The 26,957-nt window shown below is 43.0% G+C and overlaps 1 protein-coding gene across 3 annotated transcripts in view; it reads right to left on the bottom strand.

The window, feature by feature from the left end:
• LOC8030021 (nose resistant to fluoxetine protein 6) overlaps window positions 1-26,957 on the bottom strand; it is a 122,774-nt gene that overhangs the window by 39,427 nt on the left and 56,390 nt on the right. For all 3 annotated transcript variants that reach the window (XM_042292483.1, XM_042292481.1, XM_042292482.1), the window contains exon 3: window positions 11,954-12,165. In XM_042292483.1, coding sequence (XP_042148417.1) covers window positions 11,954-12,165 — 212 coding nt within the window. The remainder of the gene's footprint in view (window positions 1-11,953; window positions 12,166-26,957) is intronic.

The following is a 26,957-nucleotide window of genomic DNA, read 5'->3' as shown; positions in this document are numbered from 1 at the left end:
CCAATCTGTACGCGTCTGTCTTAAGCTGGTGATATCAGACCATTTTCTGTCCGACGCTTTTGTCTACTTTTCAATTTCGAACGCGCGATCGTTCTTCTCCCAGCTCGAGCTGCTAACTTTGGCAGTGCTACGCCGGCATTTTATTACCGGCAATTTCCTGGTATTTTATCCGTGAGCGTACACTGTCGGCATCGAGTACTACAAAGGATGGCATCACTCTCCCTAAGGCAAAGCCAACATAAAGGCACCCTAGCTGGGGCAGTCAGTGTTTGTAAGCTTGGCTCGCCGATTTCTTTCTCGGTGTGCACTCTAAATGCTTGAGGTTGACCGCCCGAGAGCGTTGATTGACAGAAACAATGTTTGCGATTTTGCGTTTGTTTGCCTTCACAATTCATTACAGCAATTTACATTGCAACGTTATGTTGTAGACATCGTTAGCGTTGCAGTGATTATGAACATTTTTTTCTCAAGTGGGCGGCGAGTAAAAACCCATAATGTGTGTGTATGTTTGTGAAAAGGGCAGGGGGATTCGACGAGCACAAACAAAAAGAAGAAATAAGGGTTTTTTTTTCTTCGCGTGTTCGCGTTGCGTCGGCGTCGCGGCGTCTGGGGGAAGGGTGTAGCGGCGGCCAGGGAGTACATTTTTTTTTTCTTTTGTATTTCTTTGGCGTACTGTTTTGTTCGTTATATTTTGACGGTCGTGCCAACACAGCTACCGGCTTTTTTTTTTTTTTTTTTTGGCGCCGACCATGTTTTTGTTTTTGGAGATTTTATTTATGATGTTTATTATGCTCTTTGTTTTCTGTAGCTGGCTGAATATTTTTTTTCCTGTGTCGTGCATCCGCGAAAAATATATAAACAGAAGTTTGCTTTTTTTTTTTTTTCTTTCTTATGCGCTTTAGGGCTAGTGCGTTGACTGTGGGCGTTAAATGACTGACCGTTATTAACAATCTTGTTTTCAGAGTGAGGCAATGGCAACGAACGTTGACATGAAGGGAATCAGGCGGGGGTTCCGCTCGGATTGCTCGTGTAAAGAGCTCTACCGGGACCCTCTGCACGGTGGAACGCACCACCCTGAGTGGTGAGCCTACTGCGGCCACCCGCACACGGTTCACAACGAACTCGGTAATTATTAACTTTTTGTATTTCGGTATGTAGGTGGGCACTATTTACGTTCTGTTGGCATATGCACTGCTTCTGAAAAAAAAAAAAAAAAAATTGAATGGCTTGCGGCGAAATATTTACAGAAATGTAATTTTTTATTTGATTATGTTGCTTTCTAAAAACATGCGCTAGATCACTTCTGCAGCTTCGAGCCGCAAATGCATTCCATGCTTTCCAAAGCACATGGGGCTTCTAAAGTTCATCTACTACTAAATGCGTTTTCGTTTTGTCTTGGTAATACAGAAACAATTGATTCTCGTAAATTAATTAAAACTGCAGTCTATTCTCGTACCAAAAATTAATAGTAGCAGAAGTTGCGTCATAAGCTAAAGTCACTCGCTATTTCATCGCATACAGATTGGGTTCCGAATCTTTGAACTGTTTGCACTTTATTTTCGCATTTGTTTCCTATCGCCTGCTTGATAACAGGTGAAAGCGCTTCATTACCTTTATTCTAATTCCCACCCTCTGTATCTAAAGGAAAACAATATGGTCTTTCATTCAGCTAAAGGTGGATGCACAACTTCGGTTCCATAACACGATTGTCACCATGCTGGGAAACCTGGAGGAGGTAAAAGGGGCCTTCTGCGGAGACAACCCAACAACATTCTTGAACATTAAGACCATCCTCCGGTCTCGATTGGCCAGAAGTTCTTTCATCACCTATGGTATGTGAAAAAGCGAATGCAAAAATAGAAATCTAAGTTTGACGCTGACGCAATTTTTTTTTTTTTTAAGAATTGCTGCTTGCAGGACGATTTTACCCCTGACGAAAAAGTTCCAAGACCCAAGACTTTCTTCGTCGGAGAAAGGGATCGTTTCTGGGAACTGGTCAGTGAAACTCACCGCTAGCACGACTATGGAGGGGGCACTGGTCATGTGCTTATGGGTGTATTACATAACGGGACTCTCCTACCTCGTGGCATGTGGACAAACCCTTGGACTCCTCTAGGGTCTGCTCGTTGAAAATAAAGTGTTTCGATTCAGTTTATGTCGGAGAAGCTCATAAAATCGCTTATGGCCGTTCAAAGACAACAGAAATTCTGAGGTTCTGCTGATGGCAAGAGACGCCGAATAATTAGTTTTTAATGCTATGAAGTAGGTAACTACGCTCTAAAAAAAAGCACAGGAATCTACTTTCCCGAGCCAGCACTTGGAAAGTCAATCACCGTAACTCACGGAAGCAGCTCAGCGAATCACGATGCCGAAACATAAGATTAGACCAAAAAAGCCAGTCCGAGCTGTGACATTAACCAATGCAAAACATCACGCTTGTTGTACTTAATGTCGCAAATCATTTTTTTTTGGTATAATCATATGTTTCGGCATCTACATTCGCTGAGCTGCCTCCGAGAGTTATGGTGATTGACTTTCCAAGTGTTGTGCGGGAAGGTAGACGCACGGGCTTTTTTTTAGAATGTACTTTTCTTTTTGTATTATCAGCTAAAAAAAGTTTTTTTCTTTTTTTTCCAGCACGATTGTATTGTTGTTGTTTATGATAGGCAAAATGAGTCACTCTGCAGCACGAAATTTTTTGTCTGAGAGCTTCCAAGAAACGCCGATTTCTGGCGTCGTTCTAAGTCTTTTTTTATTCGTAAAAGCTACCAGAACATCGTTATAGAATTAGTATTTTGATGAAGACATATCAAAATATTTTCTTGTGTCATGGCAAATAAAACAGTGTTTACTCTTAAAGATTGTTACTGTTTTTTTTAACACATTGATTCCGTTTATCAAGCAAGATATACAGATCAAATTTCAACGCAGCACAAAATAACTTTGGTTAAACCATATCAGCAAAAGTGCGAGAAGTGCAGTGCAGCATGTCACCTGACACTCAAAACACGAAGGAGCAGAAATTGTACGATACAATAACAGAGGTAACTTAAAGCCGGGGTCACGCTGCTTATACATCATACAAAATACATTCTGCAGACATGTTCCAATGCGAGTCACCGCGACATCCGTGCTTTGTATGCCACGTGACAAAGTAACCTCTTGATTGGTTACCTCGTGGCGTAAGGAAGCGCGGATGTCGAGGCGACTCGTTTCGGAACATGTCTGCAGAATGTATTTTGTATGAAGTATAAGCAGCGTGACCCCGACTTAAGGGGGACTATGCCCCTGCATTTTAAGCGGGCCACCGTCCCTCCGAATTTAAGAAAGAAAATATCTAAAAACTGTCCCTCTTAATTAAGGGACTCTGACCTCAAATTTAAGGAAGACGCCGCCTCGCTTACTTTAAGAGGGGTGGTGTCTCACTTAATTAAGAGGGAGCATCTCCATGTAATATTAAGAGGTCTGTCGCCCCCCTTAAAGTTAAGTGGGAAAAAATCGAAGAAATGTCCCTCTTACTAAGTGGGACCGGGCTTAGAGTGTATGCCAAGCTCTCGTGAAGCTTTCCTATTTGACTCTCATCGCGATACTCTCTCGCTGGCAGTTAGGGATTTTTTTTGTGTGTGTGTGTGTGTGTGTGTGTGGCTATATAACGTGTGAATTTTCAATAAACATCAGTTGAGAGTGCGCCTTGTCCTGTTTCCCTTCGTCTGTGTCCCTGTATTTTTTTTCGGCGCTTTTTGCTTGCAGTTAGGGGTATAGGCTTTGCAGTACTTGGCTACAGATGAAACCCATAACCCCAGATCTGTAGGTTATATAGCAATGTGGGCAGGTTAAAAAAAAAAACAGAGATTTTTTTTTAATCTCTGGGGGAAAACGCTAAAATAACTTAAGGCATGCTTACAACCAAAAGCAACGACATACTGTTTGGAAATATATATATTTAATTAAATATGTGGTCGCCCAGTGGACTCTTTTTTTTTTCTGAAAAGCAAACAGAGAGAAAGAGAAAAAAGAAAGAAAAGAAAACACCGCCTTTGAAGCGGCACTTGTAACGGTCATAATTTCCACCTTAGAAGAAAAAGCAAACACTGCCGCTGTACGACGATTACCCTAAGACTGTCTCGAGGTTAGTGCGTGAAAGAAATAGTCCTGAAAACGAAATCAAAGACGTTTACAATTCTCTGTACTGCCGAATTGGAGCGACGCTCTTGAGAAGGAGTAGGGGAGGGTACGAAGGGGAGGGTATGCCCCTCCTCTTCCGTAATTTTCCGTTAAATGTAGCGGGGAAATTTTCCCGCTAAATTGACGTGTAACGTCACGTGCGAAGTTACGTGATATGTGACGTGAAAATTCAGGTGTGACGTCACGTGACATCACAGATGACCTCACGTGTGACGTCATTATGGGAAATTCCCGCCAATTTTAGCGGGAAAATTGTACCCCCGTGACGTCACACCTGACGTCACGTGCAGCGTCCTTATGGGGAGCGTCCCATAATGCAACGCGCCGTTACGCCGAAACCGACGCTGACGCCGACGCCGCTCAACCCGGAAACGGCCGCCTAAGAGCTGCGCTGTAAAAGAAACTTCACTGAATTAGTGACACTTAAGAAAGAGAAGTCGGTCAGGTGTCCTTTTTGCCAATCGAAAAGACAGGCGGGCTTGCGCTTTTGCTGGGGTATATGTTTAAAAAAAAATCAAGAGCAGCGGTTTCTGGGTTGTTTCACCCTTGCATAGTTTTAAGAAATAAAGTGAAATGTCATTGAAATACTGAGGGAATGTAAAATGGGGGACGGTCGCAAAAAAAAAAAGAAGATCGGCGGAGTAACGAGAGCCTCGTGTTAGGTCAAGATGTTTTTCAAGAAGATCATAAGCCCCCGCTGCCACCTAGGGTGGCGGTGAATGAGAGTGGTTCATGGCAGAAAGTTGTATCTACTTATCTTTAAAGTTGCCAGTGTACAATTGTGCTCAGCAGTCCGATTGGTTTCAAAACGTCAGTGAAGCTTGTTGACTGTTTAGGTAATTGTCGCCAGAAGAATTGCCAGGTTATGTCCATGAATATAAAAGACATGCATAACTCCATTCATCGGCCCCTGCTGCTTTTAAGTTAAGGGTAAGGGAGTGTCTAGAGGTCAACTTGGGAACGTTTCAGTCCAGTTAGAGAATCGACGTGGGAAGATCTTTTTTTATATATATATTATTTTATTTATATCTGCAATTCACAGCTGCCGGTTTTGAAGGGGGTAATTTTACTCAAACAGAAAGAGTTTTCATTGGGTCGTCGTTGACTCCTGCCCTCTCCGAGATTTATCTAACTCCGTTGGATTTGGCCGTGAGGCAATTTGTACAGTTGCTGCCAAAGGGGATGGTGTCAATAAGAGGTACGTCGATGACGTTTTAATATGTTCAGAGGTAAAGGGACTCCTCCCCAAGGTCAAAGTTGTCGTAGAGCTGCCTGCACTTGAGGTGGTTTTCACTTCCGAGGAACCAGCTGGGGGAGTGTTACAGTTCTTAGATTTGAGGTTGAGCACGTTAGATGGGCTGTGCTGGGGATATGGTAAGCTTGCGGCAAAACCTCTGTAACTTATTCAGAGTTGCCACTCAAAGTTCGTTAAACGAGATGCTGTGGCATTCTTACTAGATGATACTCTGAAGATATCGTGTCAGCACTGTGACTAATGGGGACGTTAAGCATCAGTTGTTGCGCTTGAAGATCCGGGGTACTCGGATAACACAGTAGAGGGGGTAGCATTAAAAGGTAACTAGACAGAAGTTCACCGAACAAAAGTTCACCTATTTTTTGACGGACCCGGACAGAAGCTCACTAATTCTTTGGCGGACCCGGAGAGAAACTCACTTTTGATTTTTCTATGACCCGGACGAAATTTACTCGGGGTATAATAACCTGGGCGGAATTGTGGGTTAAACGGGGTCACGTCAACAACCCCGTGATAAAAGTTATCATTTGAACTCGGTTAACTAAAAACCAAGGTAAAACGTTTAGTGGTTGAGATGAAATTTTTCCTAGAAGCGGACTACGCAGGATGACCGTGCTCCGACGTCGACCGGAATTTCCTCGGGATGTGTGGAATGGGCACGAGGCCAGGCTAAGGGACGAGGACAGGACCAATAACTAATTTAAAGGGTAAAATAACGGGTTCCACAAGCTAGTGGGACAGGACCATCAAAGTGTCTGGAGGCTTACCGAATCTCATCAACATGATTTATTTAGGAATGCTACTGGCTCCATTCAAGGAGCCATGGTAGGAGTGGGTACAAACATGTAAACAAGATGCAGATTTATAAATGAAAACTCAATTAACAAAATTAGCAACAGTTGTGTTGACGACGACATCACTGGGTAACTTGTTCCATTCTTGAATTGCCCGAGGGAAAAAAGAATATCGAGAACAGTTGTTTTTGAACCTGTATTGTTTAAACGCTTTTGTGTGGTTTAGACGTGAGGACCCGGTCGATAATGTTTGCGTATAGTTAGAGCTGTGAACATGAAGAGTGCCATTAAGGATATTGAACAGCAATTTTAATCTATCAATTTTTGCTCTCATTTGCAACATTTGAAGCTTCGCTCTAGTAACTAATTCAGTGGGCGATGTTTCTCTACGATAATCATTAAATATAAAGAGAGCAGCTAACTTTTGGATACTTTCAAGCTTGTTAATACCGTTTTGTGTAAAAGGGCACCACACTGAACTAGCATATTTTAGCACAGGCCTAATAAAACTTTTATAAGCAATAAGTTTAGTGTCAAAATCAGCAAATTTTAATTTCCTACGACACGCAAACAAAGTGCCCCTGGCTTTGTTAACTGTTATTTCTAAGTGCTGGTTCCAGTTCAGTTTATTGTTAAAAAGAAGTCCTAAATACGTGTACTCCTCGACCCGCTTTGCTGGTTGTCTTTTACGTAAGTAACTAAATTCAACTGTTTTTTTTTTTTTTTACAGGAGACTGTCATAACGGCTATTTTCAAATAATTTAGCTTCATTTTCTATTTTTTAGTCCAACGCCGTATCTCATCCAAAGCTTCCTGCAGTGTATAATTGTCGGTATGGCTTTTTATTGTTTTATAGATAATACAGTCGTCAGCGAACAATCTAAGCGGGACATCAATATGGGTTGGAATGTCATTAATGTAAATCAAAAACAAAAGTGGCCCAAGCACGGAGCCCTGTGGCACTCCTGAAGTAACGAGCAGTTTGTCCTAATCAACTTTGTTGTAGTGAACATATTAGCTTCGGTTTGATAAATACGCGGTTATCCAATTTATAATTTGTGAGTTTTTGAGTACGTTGGAATTCGCCAGCAGCTTTGGATGAGGCACCGTGTCAAACGCCTTAGAAAGTCTGGTCCCTCTCGTTAATGGCTTCAGCCAAGTCATGCGCAAATTCTATGAGCTGAGTTGTAGTTTAAAGTGATTTCCTAAACCCATGTTGATTTCTTTATATTAGGTTATGCTTATTTAAGTGACATGAAATATGTGTAAAAATGATATACTCTAGCAATTTGCACGTGGTGCTAGTTAAAGATATTAGCCTAAAGTTTGATGGTGTACTCCAGTCACCCTCTTTGTGTATCAGAATTATTTTGCTGTCTTCCAGTCATTTAGTAATACTGCATACTCAAGAGAAAAACAAAACAGAACCTGTAAATATTTGGACATCCATCCTGCGTACCTTTTCAAAAAATTGTTTGGTATCATCTCCGGCCCAGTACTTTTCTTAGTGTCTAATTTATTTAAGATTAAGTTAAAAATTCCCTCATGAGTTATGAAAACGTCACTAATTACGTCCGCATCGTTAACTTCAAGGCTTGGGATAACTCCGTCGTCAGTAGTAAATACCGATTTAAAAAAAGAACTAAACTCAGCCGTGGTAATATTACTTTGGACAGATGACTTATCCTTAGGTGCGATATAACGCCAGAACTTTTGTGGCGCACTTCTCATGAAAGAGCGGAGCCAATGGTTAAAATATTTTTCCTTTGCTTCTCAGATTTCAAGTTTAAGTCGTGCATTTAGTTATGAAAGGAGCTGGCGACATGTTTCTCTCCTATTAGATTTAGAATTCTTTCTCACTCGGGCAATTCTACGTTTCGAATGCAAGATACTTCTGTTAATACATGGATTATGAACATTAGTCTTTTTCTTTCAATGAGGTACATATTTCAATCTACACTTATTTACAATATTCTTAAAGTAATACCACAACGCTTCAATGTTAGAACCACATTCAAATTACATTTTTTCAAACTTATCAAAAGACAATTCTAAAACATCGATGATAGAAACGTCGTCAGCATTATTGGAATCTGGAACTGTTAACAGTACAGGTAAAGATCGCAATCTTTGACCTAAAAAAAGTGACACAAGCACCATATCCCCCATGATCCGCAATACCTTCGCAAACTTCGCTGCTGTATTTTTTACTAAGCAAGCGATCATTTAAAAAAACCAAGTTTAGCAGTGATTCCTCCCTAGTAGGGCAATTTACTATTTGAACTAAATTAAGTAAGAACGTTAAATTAATCAGGGCCTCTCCACTCGCACGATTTTCATTGAACACAGTAAGTGTACTCCACTCAATGTACGGTGGATTAAAGTCTCCCAGCAGGATGGAATTAGCTTAACGTTTAACGTGCTGAATTAAGTAATCATTGAGATCGCTAATCATACTAATAGCTGTATTTAGCGGCCTATAAACAGCACATTCCATGAATGACACATTGCCGTACCCGAGTTTACACAGCAAAACTTTATGATCAATTGGTGTAGATACAGGCATACACTGCAAGGACGTTCTATGAAATATAGCTACGCCTCCTCCACTAGAAGCCCTGTCTTTTCTAACTATGTTATAGTCAAGCGGGCATAGCTCTGAAGTTGCTATATTTGAATATAACCATGTCTCTGTTACAACCACCACAGCGTGGGTCACGATAGCTTTGAGGCAAGCACGCCAAGGTGGACCCTTAGTGGAGAGGGATCGGAAGGCAACGAGGTGTCTTCAGAACCGCCTGAGGAAGCTATGTGTGGCCTATCAGCTTCAAAGAGACATGCCAAAACTGCTGGCGGCAGTGAGAGTCTGCATTTTCCTTTACAGATTTTAGCAATAAACAACCTTTTCTTCCAAAAATCATACATTGCGTAAGTCATACATATTTAATGCTGTTTTTTTTTTTTTTTTTTATAGAACGCGCCTCTAAATTTGTTATGTTATTTGAGGTGATGTAAAAGAGGAAACAATTCTGTCCTGGTGAGGCTTCGTCCTAATTCACGAGTAAGACTGTGAGCTTTTTCCGGGTCTGTAAAAAATCTAGTAAGCTCTTGTCCGGTGAGCTTTTTGTCCGGTGAGTTTCTGTCCGGTGAGCTTCTGTCCGGTGAGATTTCGTACGGTGAGCTTCTGTCCAAGATACGCATTTAAATGCCTAAAGCGTTTTAGTTGCATTGAACGGAAAACGAGGGACAAACCGGACAGAGTGGCATGTATTGTGTTTTTTCGCGGGTTTCCGCACAATTTGATAACGATGGTGAATAGGTTCCTGGTAAATGCAGTCTTTACTAGGGACAACAAGCTGAACAGACTGACGCCGTTTTAATGGATATTTCAAGGTTGTCAGAAAAGGAACAGGGAAGCGCCCGTAAAATGGCAGGGTGGTGCTGTCTATGACATTCCAATGGCATGTGGGTTCTACTACGTGAAACAGACAAAGCACTGTTTGAATGCAATATTACTCGAGCACAAAAGGTCTATCGATAGTAATGCAACAAATTCGGAAATTACGAGGCACGTCGAGGAGCGCAATACTTGTTTGCAGGCGTGGGAGTGCACTATTGTACCACTGGTTGTGTTCGGGAGGCCTTGCGCTGGATGTGCGCATGAGTACAAACTCAGTAGAGATCGTGTGAGGAGTGACATATAAAACACGATGTATAATAAAATCTATTAATCTGAGTTCAAGACGTGCGGGTTTGTGTCCCTTGCAGTGTTAGAAGGTTGGGCTATAAATAGTGACTACTTATTTTTGTAGTAGGGGCAAAAATCTGGTCGTTGGCTGTTTGGCTAATATTGGGCTATATTTCCTACTCGAAACTCAAGCAAATTCATATCACTTCTTCCCAAAACCTCAAATATGGCATTTTTGACCTAGAAAACAACGATCAACTCAAGAAAGTAGGAAAGGAAAATACCAAAATCAAAACAGTGAAAATACAATAAGTGGGCCCTGATTGGTGCTGGTCGCAGGGGCGCGAAGATTATTTTTCTGAAGCACTCACTCTGAAGTGTTTTGGCGCGATTTAATACCGCAGGCAGAGGCGGTTGCAGGTGTTCCCAGAGAAGGGGGGGAGGCAGGGGGGGGGGGGGGGGGTGAGCGTATTAGATGTTTGAGAAAACACCCTCTCCCCCCTTTTCCCGACCCTCAGATTTTACACATGCGAAATTCAAGTAGGGATGAGGTCGTCTGGACATCACTTTGAAGCCGCAATGACCGCAGGGATGAACCCGTGCTCCGCCATTGGTTCTGGAATTTAGTAACATTTTGTCTTCCTTTAGCATTCTTTTGTAAATACGTGTATTTTGTTATGCATTGTGTAATCCGTGTTCCAAGTATGTTTCAAAAACCTTGTATGAAGTTTACGTTTTGGGCTCTTTGGGTTATTTTTATTGCCCGCCATAGGAATATTTTCGGTCTCTATCTCAAACATATTTGGCGGGTTAATTTACGAGTACCTGGCAACCCTGGCACCCCTGGCAACTCTAGCAATGGCCAGGGCCCTCTGGGGATATAACCGATATGATGTCAACTGACCGGTCTCGAAAATGGTGGCGGTGCCGGGGCTCACGTTCGGCAAAGCGGTGTTGTGCCTGTCATCAGGTACCCGCCAATACCTCGAGGCGCGTCAGAGGGAGGTGGGAAGGTCGGCACTAGGAGCAACCCGAACAGCGCCCAACGGCACCGAACGAGGCCGTCCAAGGAGACATGGCTGGTCCGCTTTTGAGGCCAGGACGACCCGAGCCAAGCTGGGCTTCGAGCGACGCCCTAGACGGATGAGCGAAAAGCGCTGGGCCAGACAAACTTTCGAGTATGTGCATCTTCGGTCCGTCCCGACCCGGTGGGTGCGACGGACGCGCCAGCTGGCACAGCGGTACGAAGTCAGCAACCTACCCTACCCAGCCGCGGAGCAGCCGGAACTACAGCAGAGCATCTGCGCAAGGGTGATCGAGAGCGAGACACGGCGGTGGGCGGAAACAGCACGTCGGAAACGAGCCCTGGCCCTGTATGCCCGAGAGAAACAGGAAGTGAAGCGAATATCTTTCATGGACAACAGCAAGGGCAGTGCATTGCTTTCAGACGCCCGAAGTGGCATGTTGCTGACCCGCGTACTCCGCGCGAAGCACACGGACTTGGAAGTGAGGTGTGTTATGTGCGCGCAGGGAGTAGGTGAGACAGCGGAGCACGTTATACTAAAATGCACAGGCATGAAGCAGGGTGTTACGTGCGAACCAGACATGGCGGTGGCGCTGCGCTTCCGGGGCGTTGACGAACAATACGCCGCCGATAGTTCGCCACCAGTGGAGGTAACGAAGAAGAGACTGGAGTGCTGGTGGAGGATGGGAAGAGAACACGACTACCACATTGGCTAGTGTAGCTACCAGTCAGGCTAGATCCAGCGCTGCTGAGATCCTCCGATACAAAGGGGTTAGCCCCAAATCAAATCCAAGTCGTCCGTCGTTTCCGGATAGAATCATGTGTAAGGTTAACCAGCTCGCCTATTTATTAGCTTTACATTCCAAGAGTCACCCGCTACGAAGAATCCGGGTTGGTTTGACAACACTGAAACCCCTGAAGTTCGGGAATGAGCTGAATATTTCTTTCTATCGTATTATAAATGTGAACTTGATGCTTGAAACGGTTCAAAGAAATGCACAACTTACCATGAGGTATCCCTGTTGCTGAAACTTGTCCACCATCTTGGAAACGAACGAGTTATTCTTAAAGTTCATGTACACCGTGCAAAACCTCCCGGAGAAGTCCCGCTCCCCGTACAAGTTGTTCACGGCGGTGGCCAGGCACTCGTCGAAGTTACCGAGGTCCCCGAGTGTGCCCATCAGAAGTCCAGGTGCCACTTTGCCCGTTGCATCGACCACTGCAGGAAGGAGGCAAGTTAGTTCATTTTGGGAGAATTAAAAACGCAAGGAGATAAATAGTAAATAGTCGTCAGGCCGCCGAAACGTTTACCTTAATCAACCATTTTTCAAGCAGTAGCGTGACGAAAGTTTATAAATTACACTTCTGCTCGTCTCAGATACCCAACGTACATATCTCGCTCATATTGTACCAGTAGTGAAAAAAGAAAAATAGCATTTGTGATTTCACTACTGGAACCTATATAAACTATATCAGACACTTGTACATTTTTATATGATATGATCCTATATATTTTATATGTTTATTACGCACAAACGCATATTTGTTTCACTAAATCTTGAACATGCATTTGATACGAAAAGCTTCAACTGTATTGTTTTTTTCCATTTGAAGGAGTATGTGTCGCCAAAATAATATGCTGTGTATTTCTTTACCTTGCTATCTTGCAGTATAAATAAATGGATATCATATATCTCTGTCGTAAAACCATGCTTTAACAGATATAAGTACTTGTTCTCGCTAGAAGCAAAGCTCTATAGGAATTCGTTGTGTCCCAGCGAGACCAAACCAGCATCCATCACTCTGAAGAGGAAACCGATAAAATTTCATCATCCACATTCTCCCCTGATTGAGATTAAGGTAACCTATCCAGCAAGCAAATTATGAATCTCTTTTTTCTCTCGAGGTAAAAAAACAATTTTTTCATTGGACATCACCCGACAGCAATTAAATGCTGCTTTTGATAGCGATATTTAAGCATCATGAAAATTCAGAGAGAAGTAGCTTGGGAGAGATTGCAGTGTTCGTGAACGAGAAGAAGGGCCGGTGAAAGCAGAAATTCAGTTAGCAAGAGAGCGCTACACGCATGGAATTTTCTTTGCTAAGGATGAACGCCAAGTTTAGAGTAGTTATAGTTGGGTTAATATTATTATATGGTTTATTCTGCAAGAAGCCGGATGATGAAAAGTAACGATGAAGTATACGGCAACGCTCTTGATAGCGATTAAAGCATTGTCGATTTCCTTTTTTTTAAAGCATGCTAATACAAATAGCTACAGTAAAAGCAGACAATGTGGAATCCAATGAAACAAGAATTGAATCATTACCATTCTTATTATTCGTCGCTGTTATTACAATATCCTCTTATTAGTAACATTGTCACTCAGCTCAGTTATCAAATATTTATTAACAAGGAAACAACAATAACTTCTGAGGCAATAGGCAGTTTAATTTAATATAGATTGACTACTGAACTGTGACAATAAAACGAAACGTTGCAGAGCTTTGTATTTTTTTATGTTATTTTCTTACAAAGTATACTCATCACCATGCAGGAGGCAGATAAACACAGTAAAACGTCCTCAACCATAAATTCAGTCACTCGGACGTTTTACTTGGTGCAACAAGGATGTCCATAGATCGGATGACCATATGGAAACAAGTTAAAAGTAAAAACTAAAGCGCGGACTTTGTGCCAGAAAAGACGAGTCGATGAAAGGATCGTAAAATTCTATACAAGGACCGTATTCACGCTTTGTACTGTCGCTACCCTTATGGTTCCGGGCGACCACTCGTATGGAAAGGCTTTATGGCATAAAGATTCCGTCTTTTCGAGCAAGAAGAATGGGGCCACCAGACTCGTAACTCCTCGAGAAAACATGTACGAAAAGGAAGCATCGCATGCCTCGGGCATATTGCTCGCCTCGAGTCAAGGAAACGCACCGACCGCATGTATCCTTCAGCGACCGAACAGAGGTGCGCGCCGAAACACTCACAAAAACACGGAGGAAGTTGTGAGATCGTTAAGCTATTCTGAGGACTTGTCGTCGCACAAAGTGCGAATGGAATAAAACCTATACTTTTTTGCTGACGTAGGAAAAAAAAACACATGACGAGACGGTAACGGGCACCCTTCTGACTCTGCTGTAGTGTAGTTCCACCTTAATAAACAGGACGGCAGTTAAAGCGGCACATACCGTAGACCTACGTGTCTATGTTTTATGTAGCGCTATAATTACGGTTTTCAGCAGCACATACTTATAGCTAGGACACATTTTGCTTTCTATTCCTGTCTCTGCTCGACCGGCTAAGATCGAATCCCGCAGACGCTCACTGGCACAATAATCCTCGGCGGGCTGGCCCGCGACGTCCTTCATATTCATGAACGCAAGAAAGGAAATGTCATGTTAGGTCTACGCAGATGCCTTCTTGGTGTCGATTAATCATATCTGAGTATTTATCCTCGAAGTTTATCCCGGCGCAAACGCCTGATTAGGCCGGCCATGTGGGGGGTGTCGCGTGCTGATGTTCGCCAAAGTCTGTAGGAAATATAAGGGACCTCGTACGCACGATCTCCCCATTCCGAGGCCAAGCCGAAGCCGCGCACGATACGGACTTTATAAGGAAGGGGACGTGTGCGAAAGCAAGTTGAGACACGACCAAGAGCGGCATGATGTCAAATGAGCTTGCCAATAATAGCCACCGAAGCTTCGGTAATTATTTTTATCTGGGACAACCAGCACTGAGTTTACTTCACGTACGGTGTGTATAGCTTTTATACTTCCTCTGCAATGCCCGATTAATTTTTATTGCTACTGGCGAGGAAAGCGTGTCGATCAGTAGAAGTGTCTGGTGTGACATTTGCACAGTTCGCATACTATGTACCTCTGGGACTCGCTCGACTAATATATGTTTCTGCTTATTTACTCCATGCCAAATGTGTTGGTTTCTTTCGAAACGTTATGATTGTCATTAAGGCACAAAGTGTGCGGCCCCATTGACCCCACAAGAAGGCATAAGCAGAAATTTATTTTTATTTGCTGAATTGTAATGACATAATTACTTGTCTTAAAGGTATCCAGGGAAGGATAATAGCATCGAAATAGTAGTCTTCAAAAACGCCTGTACCTCTTGCCTTCCGTTCACCATAAAAATAATGCATCTAATTTCATTCTTTTGTCTCTCTCTCTCTCTCTTTCTTCTCACTCTTTCTACTTATTCCTTAGCCTTTCATTATTCCCTTTTTCTTTCTGCACTTCCTTTCTCGCATAGAGTTAATATAACGTACGCTAGAGGTTTCACAGCCGCTAGCGTGCGGATTCGCATTGAAGCAGACAGCAACCAATCTGAACCTGACTTCCGGTAATAGGCACTAGCGCCAGTTGAACCTCTAGCGTACATTATAACTCCAAGCTTTCTCGTTGGCTGGCTGTCAGAGTCGTTGGAGACTTGCCACTAAAGGGATGTCCGCATCATAAGATAAACAGGAAAGGATGAAAACACAAACCCACGGAACAATCGTTCGTTTTGGCACAAATACACACATTCGTTCTACCTAGTTTTAATACTGACTTTGGTACATATATTTTTTTGTATGCAGCTTTATGACGTCGAGTTTAAAAGCTTACTATAATGACGGTTATATACCGTAAATTTAGGAGTATCACAGGCTATGGTGCATTTGGTGTATAGTATAATTTAGCGGTCTATCAGAATAAACCTTTTGCCAAAATATCCAATCACAAAAGAAAACTCTGGCAAAGTAAGTGCACGCGCTTCACGCGCTCGACTTATTCGTATAAACAAATTTGAAGTAAATACCCATAATAGGTTGTTGACGCACGCGCAAACAAAATCTCATTTGTTTAAAATTTTTGCTTTAGGGTAGTTACTGTCGCAGAAGTCTACATACACAGGCAGCTTGCTCCTTGGTGATTGGCTAATTTAGTGAAAGGTCTCGTCCCCGCTTTATTGGAGTTATGCCCTTTCAACGCGACCACCTCGAAACGACCGCTTTTTTATGATTCTTCCTAGAAAGATTGAGGAAAAGATCGAAGGGATATCTGGCCACTTGAACGAACACACGCTGGGAATGGCTCCATAACGAAGGTACCGAAACGCGCGCTGAACATGCGATGCTCTGGGGCCAAGCGAAGACACGGAAAAAGAGTCTCCACTCTGAGCGCACCTAATGGGCAGTTAGACAACAGGTAATGAAGGGCTACGTTGTTGGTTTCGTGTCATCACTGACCGACAGTTTCGAAGTGGGCTGTGGGTCGCCTATGACTGCGCGCGGGCCCCTGGTTTTATGCGTTCGGTACAACTACGGAAAAACAACGAGCGTAAAGAACTATTCGGGCACTTACCATTTCTTAAGGATATGAGGAGCTCCCCACAATGTATCCAAATAAAAAGTTAGGAGAATTTAATACTTCTAAATGGCGAATTTTGAAAACCTTTAAAATCATTAGTAAAACGTCCCATCCTATTCTTGTTTTTTTTTTTTGTTTTTTTTTTGTTTTGACTTTTTTCAGCGTTTGGCAACGAGAAATGAAAGTGGAACTTTTTATGCAGACTGAAATTATGCAATTTTTGTTTTGATGCTATCCACCAAATATATCGAAATTGGTCACAATTAGAGGTAAATACATTCTTAGGTCGCTACCGCACACGCCCCGGTCAGACCAAAGCCCAATTTAGGCGGTAAAACGTAAAGGAGAAAATGAAAGATTTTACATCCTTAAACCGGATTGTTACCCCCATTACTTCCTCAACATTGAGAGGCATACCTAGAAGTGCAGGTGTGGTATTTAAGGGTTAATAGATATGTACACTGTCTTCGACACGAAACCGCCCTAACCGTGCGCTTCAATGCTGTGCACCGTAATCAAACTGAAATCGTGCGATCTTTCTTATGCACGGCATTGATGCAGGCGGCTCGTAGCCTGACCTCCAATCGCAGACACGAGGGAAACAGATTATACTTGGCCTGTCACACTTCCTTTAACCATAAACCAGAGCCAAATCAAAGGCCAAAAGGCATATAAGCACAAACGCATAAAATAAAAATGCAAGGTCGCAGCGCGTGCAGAACATGCAGAACCTTGAAGTTGCGTTTTTGGCACATTGATTGACTTCGTGGTTATAGCGTTTAAGGACCCTGGATTAACTGTAGTGAACGCCTAGACGTCCCGTGCGTACAACAGTTGACCTTCCATGCCCCTACTTCGTTATCGTAATTTATACCATTTTTGCTGTCTTCGTCCTCAGCCACGTAGCCGACAAATCCTGTATGTGGACTAAAAAAACAAAAAATCAAGCAAAGCGATACAGCCTGAAACAACTAAAAATAATATAGAAAAAGCACAAAAAGAATGATAGATAGTCGCGACTTAAAACGTGAGCTTTTCTCAGTAGTATGGCGAGAACAAAACGATGTTTTCTCGCACACCGAAAGTTCCGCGATTTAAGGTAGCGGTGCCCGCGTAGAAAAGGTCCATGCGGAGCGCACTTTCGTCTGCTTCTTTCGCATGCTCTGATTGGCTCTGATTGGAGGATAATCTGTAGACCTCAAAGCAATCTGCCTTGAGGTTTAGTCGCTATCCTTCAATCAGAGCCAATCAGAGCTCGGCGTTTTGAAGTCGCCGCAACCGATGCAAAAGCAGAAGTCGAACTTACGCTCCGCTCCGCATACTCAGGGATAACTTTCTGTGGCAATGCTGTGCAAGATACTGGATCGCGTGCGCTCGCGTACCTGAAGCGCCGATTAAAGCTGGGCACGCGGACTTTTCCTCTCTTAGAATGTTCCAAAGAAATTTATCCTCGAGTAGAGCATGCTGGAAGCGTAAAACTAGGATACAGTTATCATGATCTTAGTGACTGAAACATTTTTGGGAAACCAGCGTCTTCCAATCTACACGATGGTGCGTCACTCAAACCTGACGTCAGGCCCTCAACTATGTGACATTTCGCTCTCATTAACCCCCGTTTGCATCGGCCGCTTCACTTTGTTGGAGCAACTGTTGTGATCCTCGATGCTCGCCATACTAATGGCACTCACTGATCGCCATAGCTGAGTCTATCGCCGTCGAGCATGTGCTAAGGGGGTCTTCCGCATCGCTCTTGCAGAGTACACTCTCTAGCACTATGACGGATCCACTGAGAGTGTATGATCGAGATGGAAAACACCACCTATATTAAGCAAAAACCTGTGAACTGCCCCCTTTACAACTATGTGTCACCATCGCACTTGGTTGGTTCAAACTCCGCAATTGGGCCCGAGCCCTACGCAGAGCGTCCTTTGACGCGTTGACTTGATACGAGGACCAGCCGAACCCTGTCACAGCACTCGTATTCAATTGCTGCTTGTGGTCGATTTCACTGTGTTTACGTCGTGCGGATAGTGCACAAGCTTTAAGTATTCTATCTGCTGTTAGAGTGGACCGGCGGAGACGCGGGGCGCGCAGTGGACAATTTTATATCGTTTCGTGGCAAACGAGACGCGATAACGCAGTCCGTCTGGATCAGGGCACACTGACCGAGGGCATTCGTTCTCCCCAGAGCCGTTTACAGAGAGCGTTTGGTCAATGGGAGGCGCGGGCAGAGCCAGGGCGTGCACCAGACGCAGAAAGAGGTCTTGATGTGCTCCCTTGGCCAACGAGAAGCCTAAAAAAATCCCCAGTGGTAGCGAGAAACAATTTTAATCATGGGTATATGGTTTTAATAAGAGCGTAAAAGTTAAACGTTGGAACCCTTCATGTTTCAAAATAGGGTCCACGTGATGTTTCGATTATGATAATGCAGAAAGATGTAGGAAACGAATGAGCCGCTCAACTCTGTTTTGCTCGGACAGAGTGTGACCGCTCGGACGGCAGATTCCCGGCCCTCGGCACCCGGCGTACGGATTATGTCGATCATTCCACTAGTTGGACCCTTCCACCATAATTTTGGATGACTGTGATTGAAACATCACGTGCAGCATATTTTCAATCTGAATAAAAAATGATTTGGTTCCTGCCCACACTCTATGAACGAAGAATTCCTCTGCGTTGAGTTGTCTTTATTAAATGAGACTCAACTATTAGAGTCTCATTTAGTAAAGAAAATTGCTCTCTACACTCACTAAAAGCTTAAGATGCACGGGGTGCGGGTTATTATATTAAAGCTTATCTTGCTTCGTGATTCCTTCTCCGGCATTCTTATCGGCTAATGCGGCAATCTCATTGGCTCTGGATTGATGATTAGATGTTCAGTACTCAATGCAAGGTCAAGGACAGATGGAACGTCACACACGGAGCTTACATCCGTTTCCCGCTGAATTTAGGGGAGGGGGGGGACATGTGCGTTCCCTCTGTGACGTTACATATAGCTGCCCACGGCGTTGCGTCTGTCCATGGCACTACAATATATGTTCCTAACATTACATTTGTCTGTAAAGCTACAGCTTTTCTTAGAGCCTCCCTTTTCCCAAGGCGAGTAAAGGAAAACAAAAAAATAAAACGTGTTTTCCGTACAAACACCGGGCATTGTATGCTTGTGACTTTCATGTATGACCAGTTTCTTCCTTATTTTCTAGCCCATATAATGAGGATCCGCCAAAAAAAAAAGTCGTAAAAGAAGTTACAGAGAGCTATTCAAAACTAGCAATTGAAGAAAACCTGATTGTCATCGCTGATATCGCACTTTCTTCCCGACGATATTCCATTCGATGAGCGTAACCTACAAAAAGAAGGAAAACCTACAGGACTCGAGATTAAGATACTAAAGCAGCCAAAAAATGCGCCATAAATATTATTGCTCTTTTCGAGATGTGAAATTGGAACTTGATCAACTCTAGAGGTTTCGTATCTAAATAGGCCTACTAACGGGCGCGCTTACATCGAAATGTGCGGATGCATGCCCTCATTCGAGCAAGGAAAATATCAATACCTTTCCGCCCGCAGACTCCGGACACTTTTAACACTGCTCGGGTAAAAGACTGTCGGCAGCGCTTAAGTTCAGGAACTATATCTTGATAAATGGACCGCTCCTGGGCATTCCGACGGCGAGCGAAATGGCCGTTTATCCTTTGTCCGGGATCTTTCCACGTGAAGAGAGAACTCCAACACTGACAGGAAAACGGAAATACAAAACAAAAACTTCGCTACTTTTTTTATCTTTGAAAGTTAAAAGTAGCATTATCGAAACGGCCTCCAGCATAAGTGGATTTCTGTGATTCCCGAAAAAGACTGAGAATCGCACGGGGTCCTTGATATTCGCCAAATAAAATACAATGGCGCGTATCTTTTATCCATCTCCGACCTGAGTACAACTGTCAAACTCCCAGCTATCTTTCGCCCATGCGCCTTTTGGCCACAAAATAAGCCCAGGTTTCGGCGATACAATCATAACCCGTTTTCTTTAGCCAGCATACGAGCGAACAGCATAGTCACAGACAGCTCCTCAGAAACGCAAGGCATGGTTTATTATCTTAACGATTTTAACTTCATAATTCGTTTTCGGGCTTTCCTATCAGTTAATCCCGCAATCTTATGGGCTGTGAATGAATAATCATTTACTTAGGAGTCGCCTGGCCCTGCGATTTTTACGCTGTCACTAACTATGCGGAGAGCAAGTCGTCTTCTCCTTTCGCAGGAGTGGCGGTGACGTAAGAACGACACCGAGCTCTTACTGGTTGATTGAAAAAGATAGTCGTCTGCTTCTTGTCGCGGGAAGCAAGTCGTCTGCTTCTTGAGCAAGAAGCAGATGACTTGCTCTTTGCATAATGCCGGTTCTATAGTGCTTATATACCAGAACGCGAAAGTACGAGGGACATCACAAAAATTCTCGGCCTGACCCAGAAGGAGCGGAGAGAGGTGAATTAACTTATGTTACTTTTCGAAATATTCCCATTTGAGGTCCACACACTTTGCCGAACTATTCTTCAGTGCCTGGAGAAATACCGTAGAGACTAATACAGGAAACTCCGGCGTAAAATGGGAGGCGGAGTAGAAAGCGACCTGGCGGTATGAAGTGGACAACTCGCCACTTACCCCAGAAATGAATCAAGTGGGGGGGACTCACTAGAGAAATTGAGTTTATGAAATATTTCCTTTGTTTGATGGAGCATAGGGAGCATAAGCTCGTGATATTAGACCTTTGGTATTTTAATGTCAAAATGGTCTGCGTTGTATAGACCAGACAGGATTTGTATAACGATTTTGTACAATCTAAATAATTATTAACCTTTTCTGAGCCTGTTGATTTATTTGTTTTATTCCTACCGAAACATGTCTTATTAGATGCCCTTGGCTCCAAGTGACCTTAATTGGCAATAGGCATCAATTTTTAATGAGATCGACTTGAAATGACTCTAGGTGTCTAGAAGTGATTAAAATTGATAATTATGTTATTTATTGTTTGCTTGCACTTATGAACGGCTTCAAATAGTTTGTTGGCTATTAGCATCTGCTTTGACCAGATTGCCCATAAATGGCTGCCAATGGCTATTGATGAGATAATTCACAATTATCGATTTCGGCATTGGTGAATGCATATGGCTTCAACTGGCTATTATTGGCTATCAGGCTCCACTTCTGTATATATTTGCTAGATATGGGAGCTACAGATATTAATAATCAGCAATGAAAACTGAGCTATTTCTGTTTATTAGCTGGAATGACTTCAGGCGGCTATTGTTGGCTATTACAATATATTTCTGACCAGATTGGCTCAATGGCTACCAATGGCTGTCTGTCAGTATAATAGCAATTATCTGCTGTCTGAGTGTTTATGAATGAAAATGGCTTCAAGTGGCTACTATTGGCTATAAGCACCTATTTTCGAATAGATTGGCTGCAACTGACTACAAACCGCTATTAGTAGATAACTATTGCTACAGCTATTTTTATATTTACGAAATAGAATGGCTTCAAGTGGATAATGTTGGCTATTCGTATTTATTTTCGACCAGATTGAATTGAAATGGCTGCTGATGGATATTGATGAGATCATTAAACAATTATGTGCTATTTCGGTGCTTAAAAATGAGTATGGCTTCAAGCGACTATTATTGGCTTATGCATCAAATTTTAGATTAATTTGATTGAAATGGCTACACATCGCTATTGGTGACTATTGTCGGTGGCAGGTAAAGAACGAAGTGGAAGCACGCCCCACCCCTTTTCACTTCAGCGGAGCGACCGGTGGAGATGAGGTCGCCTGCTCTACAGCGTTTGCACTACGAAAGTTGAAAGGGGGGGAGGAGCTTCTACTTCGTTCTTGACCTGTCACCGACTATAGCGTTGATATTTATGGACGTTTTAGTGTTTACTATCTGGAATTACTTTAGGTGGCTATTGTTGGCTATTGGCATCTGTTTCTGACCAGATTGGTTTCAAATGGATAGCAATGGCTATTAGTGAGTATAAATGACAATTTTGTGCTATTTCATTGTTTATGGACAAAAATGGCCACAATTGGCTATTACTGGCTATAACCATTTATTTGTATTCCAATGGCTTGATTTGGCTACAAATGGCTATTAGTGACTAGTGTTAAAACTTATAAGCGATTTTTGTGTTTACCAACTGGAATGGCTTTAAGTGGCTATTGTTGGCTATTATCATCTATTTCTGTGCAGATTTTCTTCAAATGGCTAACAATGGCGATTAGTGTGTGTAAACAATTATTTGCAATTTCAGTGTTTATTGATAAAACAGGCTACAAGTGGCTATTATTGGCTATAAGCTTTATTCTTTATTAGATTGGCTTAAAATTGCTACAAATGGACATTAGTGAATAGTGTTGATAGTTATGAGCGATTTTTGTTTTACTAGCTGGAATGGCTTTTAGTGGCTATTCTTGGCCAATAATAGCCATTGGGAGTCAACTAGTCCACACATAATCAAATAATGTGAAATGCTGACTAATAGTCATTGATCACAACCAGAAGGCATTTGAAGCCTGAATCTGCCATATAATTAATAAATATGACTGCATGGCCACTGGATGCCAGCTCAGTCCCAACGCAATCAAATAGCTCGAAATAGTAACTAAAAGTCATGCATAGTCACTAGACGTTATTTGGACCCCAACCCTACCATATAATTTACAAATATCAAACAGCCAATATTAGCCATTGGAAGCCTTCACGCCATCAAATAACTCAAAATAGTTACCAATAGTCATTAAAAGTAACTAGAAGTCATTTGAACTACATATCTGCCATATCCAATTTTGATCAAATAGCCAAAATTAGCCATGGAAAGCCAACTCAGTCCGCACGCAATCAAATGACTCCAAATAGTTACAAACAATCATTGACACTCATTAAGTCATTTGGAACCGAAATTCGCCATATCATTAGGAAATAAAATCAAATATCAAATGATAGTTATTCATGTCCAATCTGAGACAACCTCACCAATATCGCGAAATGGCCGCTAATGGTCATTAAAGGCTATCCCAAGTGGAACTAGCTGATAAACTACTGCTTGGTTTATATGCCCCGAAATAGCTTAGGATATTGGCCCAGAGCCATTAATAGCCCTTGGAAGGCAATCTAGTTAATACTTGTTCAAATAACCCAGAAGTACAATCCAATAGTCACTACAGTCATTAGACGCTAATCAGGCCCCCGAAACGACAGGTAATACTGAACCGGACACTATTTCTACTTCCTTATAAATACTGGCTCCTCGTTAAACAGCCAGTGTAGCATTTACTGGCTGTAATTACTACGTCGTGTAGCATTTCCAGCCTCATTCGAAATTAATCTCATATAATTTAAGCTAATGACCCATGGAGCAATTACATATTTGAATTGCTGTGCTTTATTTCTAACTGCAAAGAGCCAGTCACTACAGCTAGTAACAGCCTTTACCTTTAGAGTGGTCCATAAACAGTGAACTTACTAGAAAGTGACTAATTGCCAGTAGGTCATTTGTACCAGCTGTAATACATAGGTCCATATAATCTAAATACTTGCAGCTAATATGAAGCGCACCTCATTATTAGAGATATCGTGTATCAGCTCTTGCTCAATTGAAATCGGCACACCGATTGGTTATATATTCGCAATTCCTGACAGTGTGATGAAAAAAAAAAATAGCGTAGTGAATGACTGTTATGCTTTTAATTTTGAACTTATATTTTACCATCCCACACCGAGAGATGGTAGCACTTTTGTGTCTCCCAACAACCCCATGTATTTTGGCTCCAGTTTCCAGTGTTGGTAGTCAATGGTATTTGGCCTGGGCCTCCTAGAGGAAAGAAGAATCGGAAATTCGGTCCTTTAAAAAGCGGGTCACGACATCAATGATGTCATCATCACCAAAGAAACGAAGGACAGAAAGCTTCATTTTCAGCTGGGTAAAGAGATGGAAATCTGATGAGCCAAGATCTGGCGAGTACGGTGGCTTATTTGACCCAGAAAAGTCGCAGGAGTGGATGGCAGCCATTGTTAGAGCACCGCGGTAAGGGGGGGGGGGGGGGGGGGGGCACATTGTCATGATGGAACATCACGCCTTCTAGCTAGAGCATACCGCGACGTTTGGAGTGGATGGCATCCAGCAGGCGATGAATCAGGGTTGCGTAATAGTTCCTGGGGATACACTTTCTGAGGGTAATCGCTGAGCAACACGCTCTCCGAATTCCCCAAAAACCGTGGCAATCATTTGGCCGGCTGACGGAACAGACCGAGCCTTTTTTGGTGGTGGAGAGGAGGGGTGATTCCACTGTTGGAACTGGGCTTTGCTGTCAGGTTGAAAGTGGTGGACCCAGATTATGTCCACAGTCTCAAATCCGGCACGAAAGCCCATGGGATTTTATATGAGCAGCTCGAGATTATCCCTGGACATGGTATAGCAGGGGCGTTTTTGGCCACATGAAAGCGATCTTGGAACCCATAAGGCTGAGAGCTCGTGCATGTCCAAAGGTTGGGTCATGACGTACTGAAATGTGTTTTTATAGGGATAGCTATGACATGTGCAGTAGTCCGGAAATTTTGCACGTCGATCTGCCATTGCTTGATAGTGCAGAAGGTCGATGTTTTCCTGCGCGGTCACTTCCTCGAGTCTGCCAAGGCAGGGGCCATCTTCGAGGCTTTCCCATCCTCGATTTAATTTCGCAGTCCACTGCTCCATTGTGCTGTAGGATGGGTCATTCTGTGCTTACGCCGCCAGCAAAGTTCTGAAGCGCGGGTAAGGCTGCCAGGTATAGACCTTTCCAAAGATCGCCTTCTGCGCGTTGCAATCTTTGGCCGCTGGGCTGTGAAACGCCTTCAGAGCATGCGTTTTTGCTCTGCTGCGCTGCACATCAGACGCTGCGCATGCGTCCACAGGTCAGTGACTCAGCCTTTTTCACCAAGGTAATCAGCGCCTGGAAAGGTCTATACTCCTCACAAAAAGGACAATTTGTAGTTCGGATATTCATGTAACAATTTAGGCCAACAGCGTGTTTAATTAAACGCCGATATTTTTGTGAGTGTTGCACAAAACCGTGAGACCATCATTTCATAACACCGCTTCGCATACTTCATTCGTAAACCTTTTAATCAACGTTTTGTTAGATAAATATATCTGTGAGTGGAAGAGGAAGCGCAAATTTATTTTAAGCACAAAAAGAAGTATCGTCAGAAGCCAGGGCAATTCTAAAGCAGCAAACTCCAAATAAGCACAACTTAGCCCTTACTAGTTTTCTGGCAATTCATCCATAACAACCGAGATTCTTCGCGCGAAAAGCTCTCCTCCGGCCATTCCACTTGTCGAGAGAGGCGAAGATAGCGAAAAAAAATTGCAGGTGGTCGTTTTCTTTTTACAATGGCGCTAGGTACATGTCTTGAAAATCATCATCATCGACCTTGCTTGGTTAGCTGCCCGGATGAAAAGACGCTTGTTCGCCCGAATTACAGTCGTAGTTTCTCACCACAACACACATTACTTTTTCAACCGAAGCGACATTCATATTTACACAGACGGGTCAACATCTAACAAGGGGTCAACATCTGCTTACTCAATCCCGATGTTAGACACATTTAAATGTTTTCGATTGTCACATCATACATGTTGGACGTCAGCGGAGTTACATGCAATACTTTCAGCATCATCATTCATTGAAACATTCGTTACATCACCAAACTGGGTTATTCTAACGGACTCAAAATCATCCCTAGAGTTATTACAGGGCATGCACCTTCGTACTTCCCAGGCGGCCATTCCATATCGGGTGCAAACTCACGTTAGCACAAGCTCGACTCCACGGACATAACGACAGACTACAATGGATACCGAGCCACTGCCAATTCGCCGGAAATGAAGAGGCTGATCACCTGGCAGCTCCAGCTCACGATGGTGACGCAATGGAAGAGGCATCCTTTACCTCTGGAGATTCAAAATTCATCCTTCGTCACTTACGCCATCTACGTTCGTCGGCAGTGCTGGCTAAAGGACACTTCAGCAGAGACTCTCCTACCGTATATTGACCCGGATTTTGAGCTTCCGCCGCACACCGGGATGAAAAGGAAATACGACGCATTAATCCATCGACTCAGACTTGAAGTGGCCTTTACTAACAGCTTTTTATTTCAAATTAAACGCCGAGATTCGCCAAGGTGTGACTGTGGAGAACCGTATCAGAATGTACAACATATCCTCCTTGACTGTGAACGCTTTCGACATGAAAGGCGCCGGATGGAGATTCGCCTTCAAATATTAGATGACAGACCCCTGTCTCTGACCAAGTTGTTGGGGCCCTGGCCGACGCGTAAAAAACAAGACAGAGCAATGAATATCATTCGTGACTTCTTAAAGGACACTAGAATCGTGTATGATTATTAAGTGCGAACGTGCCTCAATTTCAACGGGAATGACTATGTATGTAATTTAGCAAATCGGTGCACGACTCCCAAACCGTCGTTTTATTCGCAATTGTAATTAGATTTGTAAACATTTTACAATTATATTTTATGTATTTATCTTTCTTTTTTTCCTTTTATGTTCTTCCTTTCATTCATATGTATTTTCTCTCTCTTTC

The sequence above is a fragment of the Ixodes scapularis genome, unplaced genomic scaffold, assembly GCF_016920785.2.
Source record: "Ixodes scapularis isolate PalLabHiFi unplaced genomic scaffold, ASM1692078v2 PGA_scaffold3__209_contigs__length_174095766, whole genome shotgun sequence".
Lineage (NCBI taxonomy): Eukaryota > Metazoa > Arthropoda > Arachnida > Ixodida > Ixodidae > Ixodes > Ixodes scapularis.
Note: the sequence above shows the minus strand (reverse complement) of the source record. Positions and strands in the feature narration are given on the sequence as shown.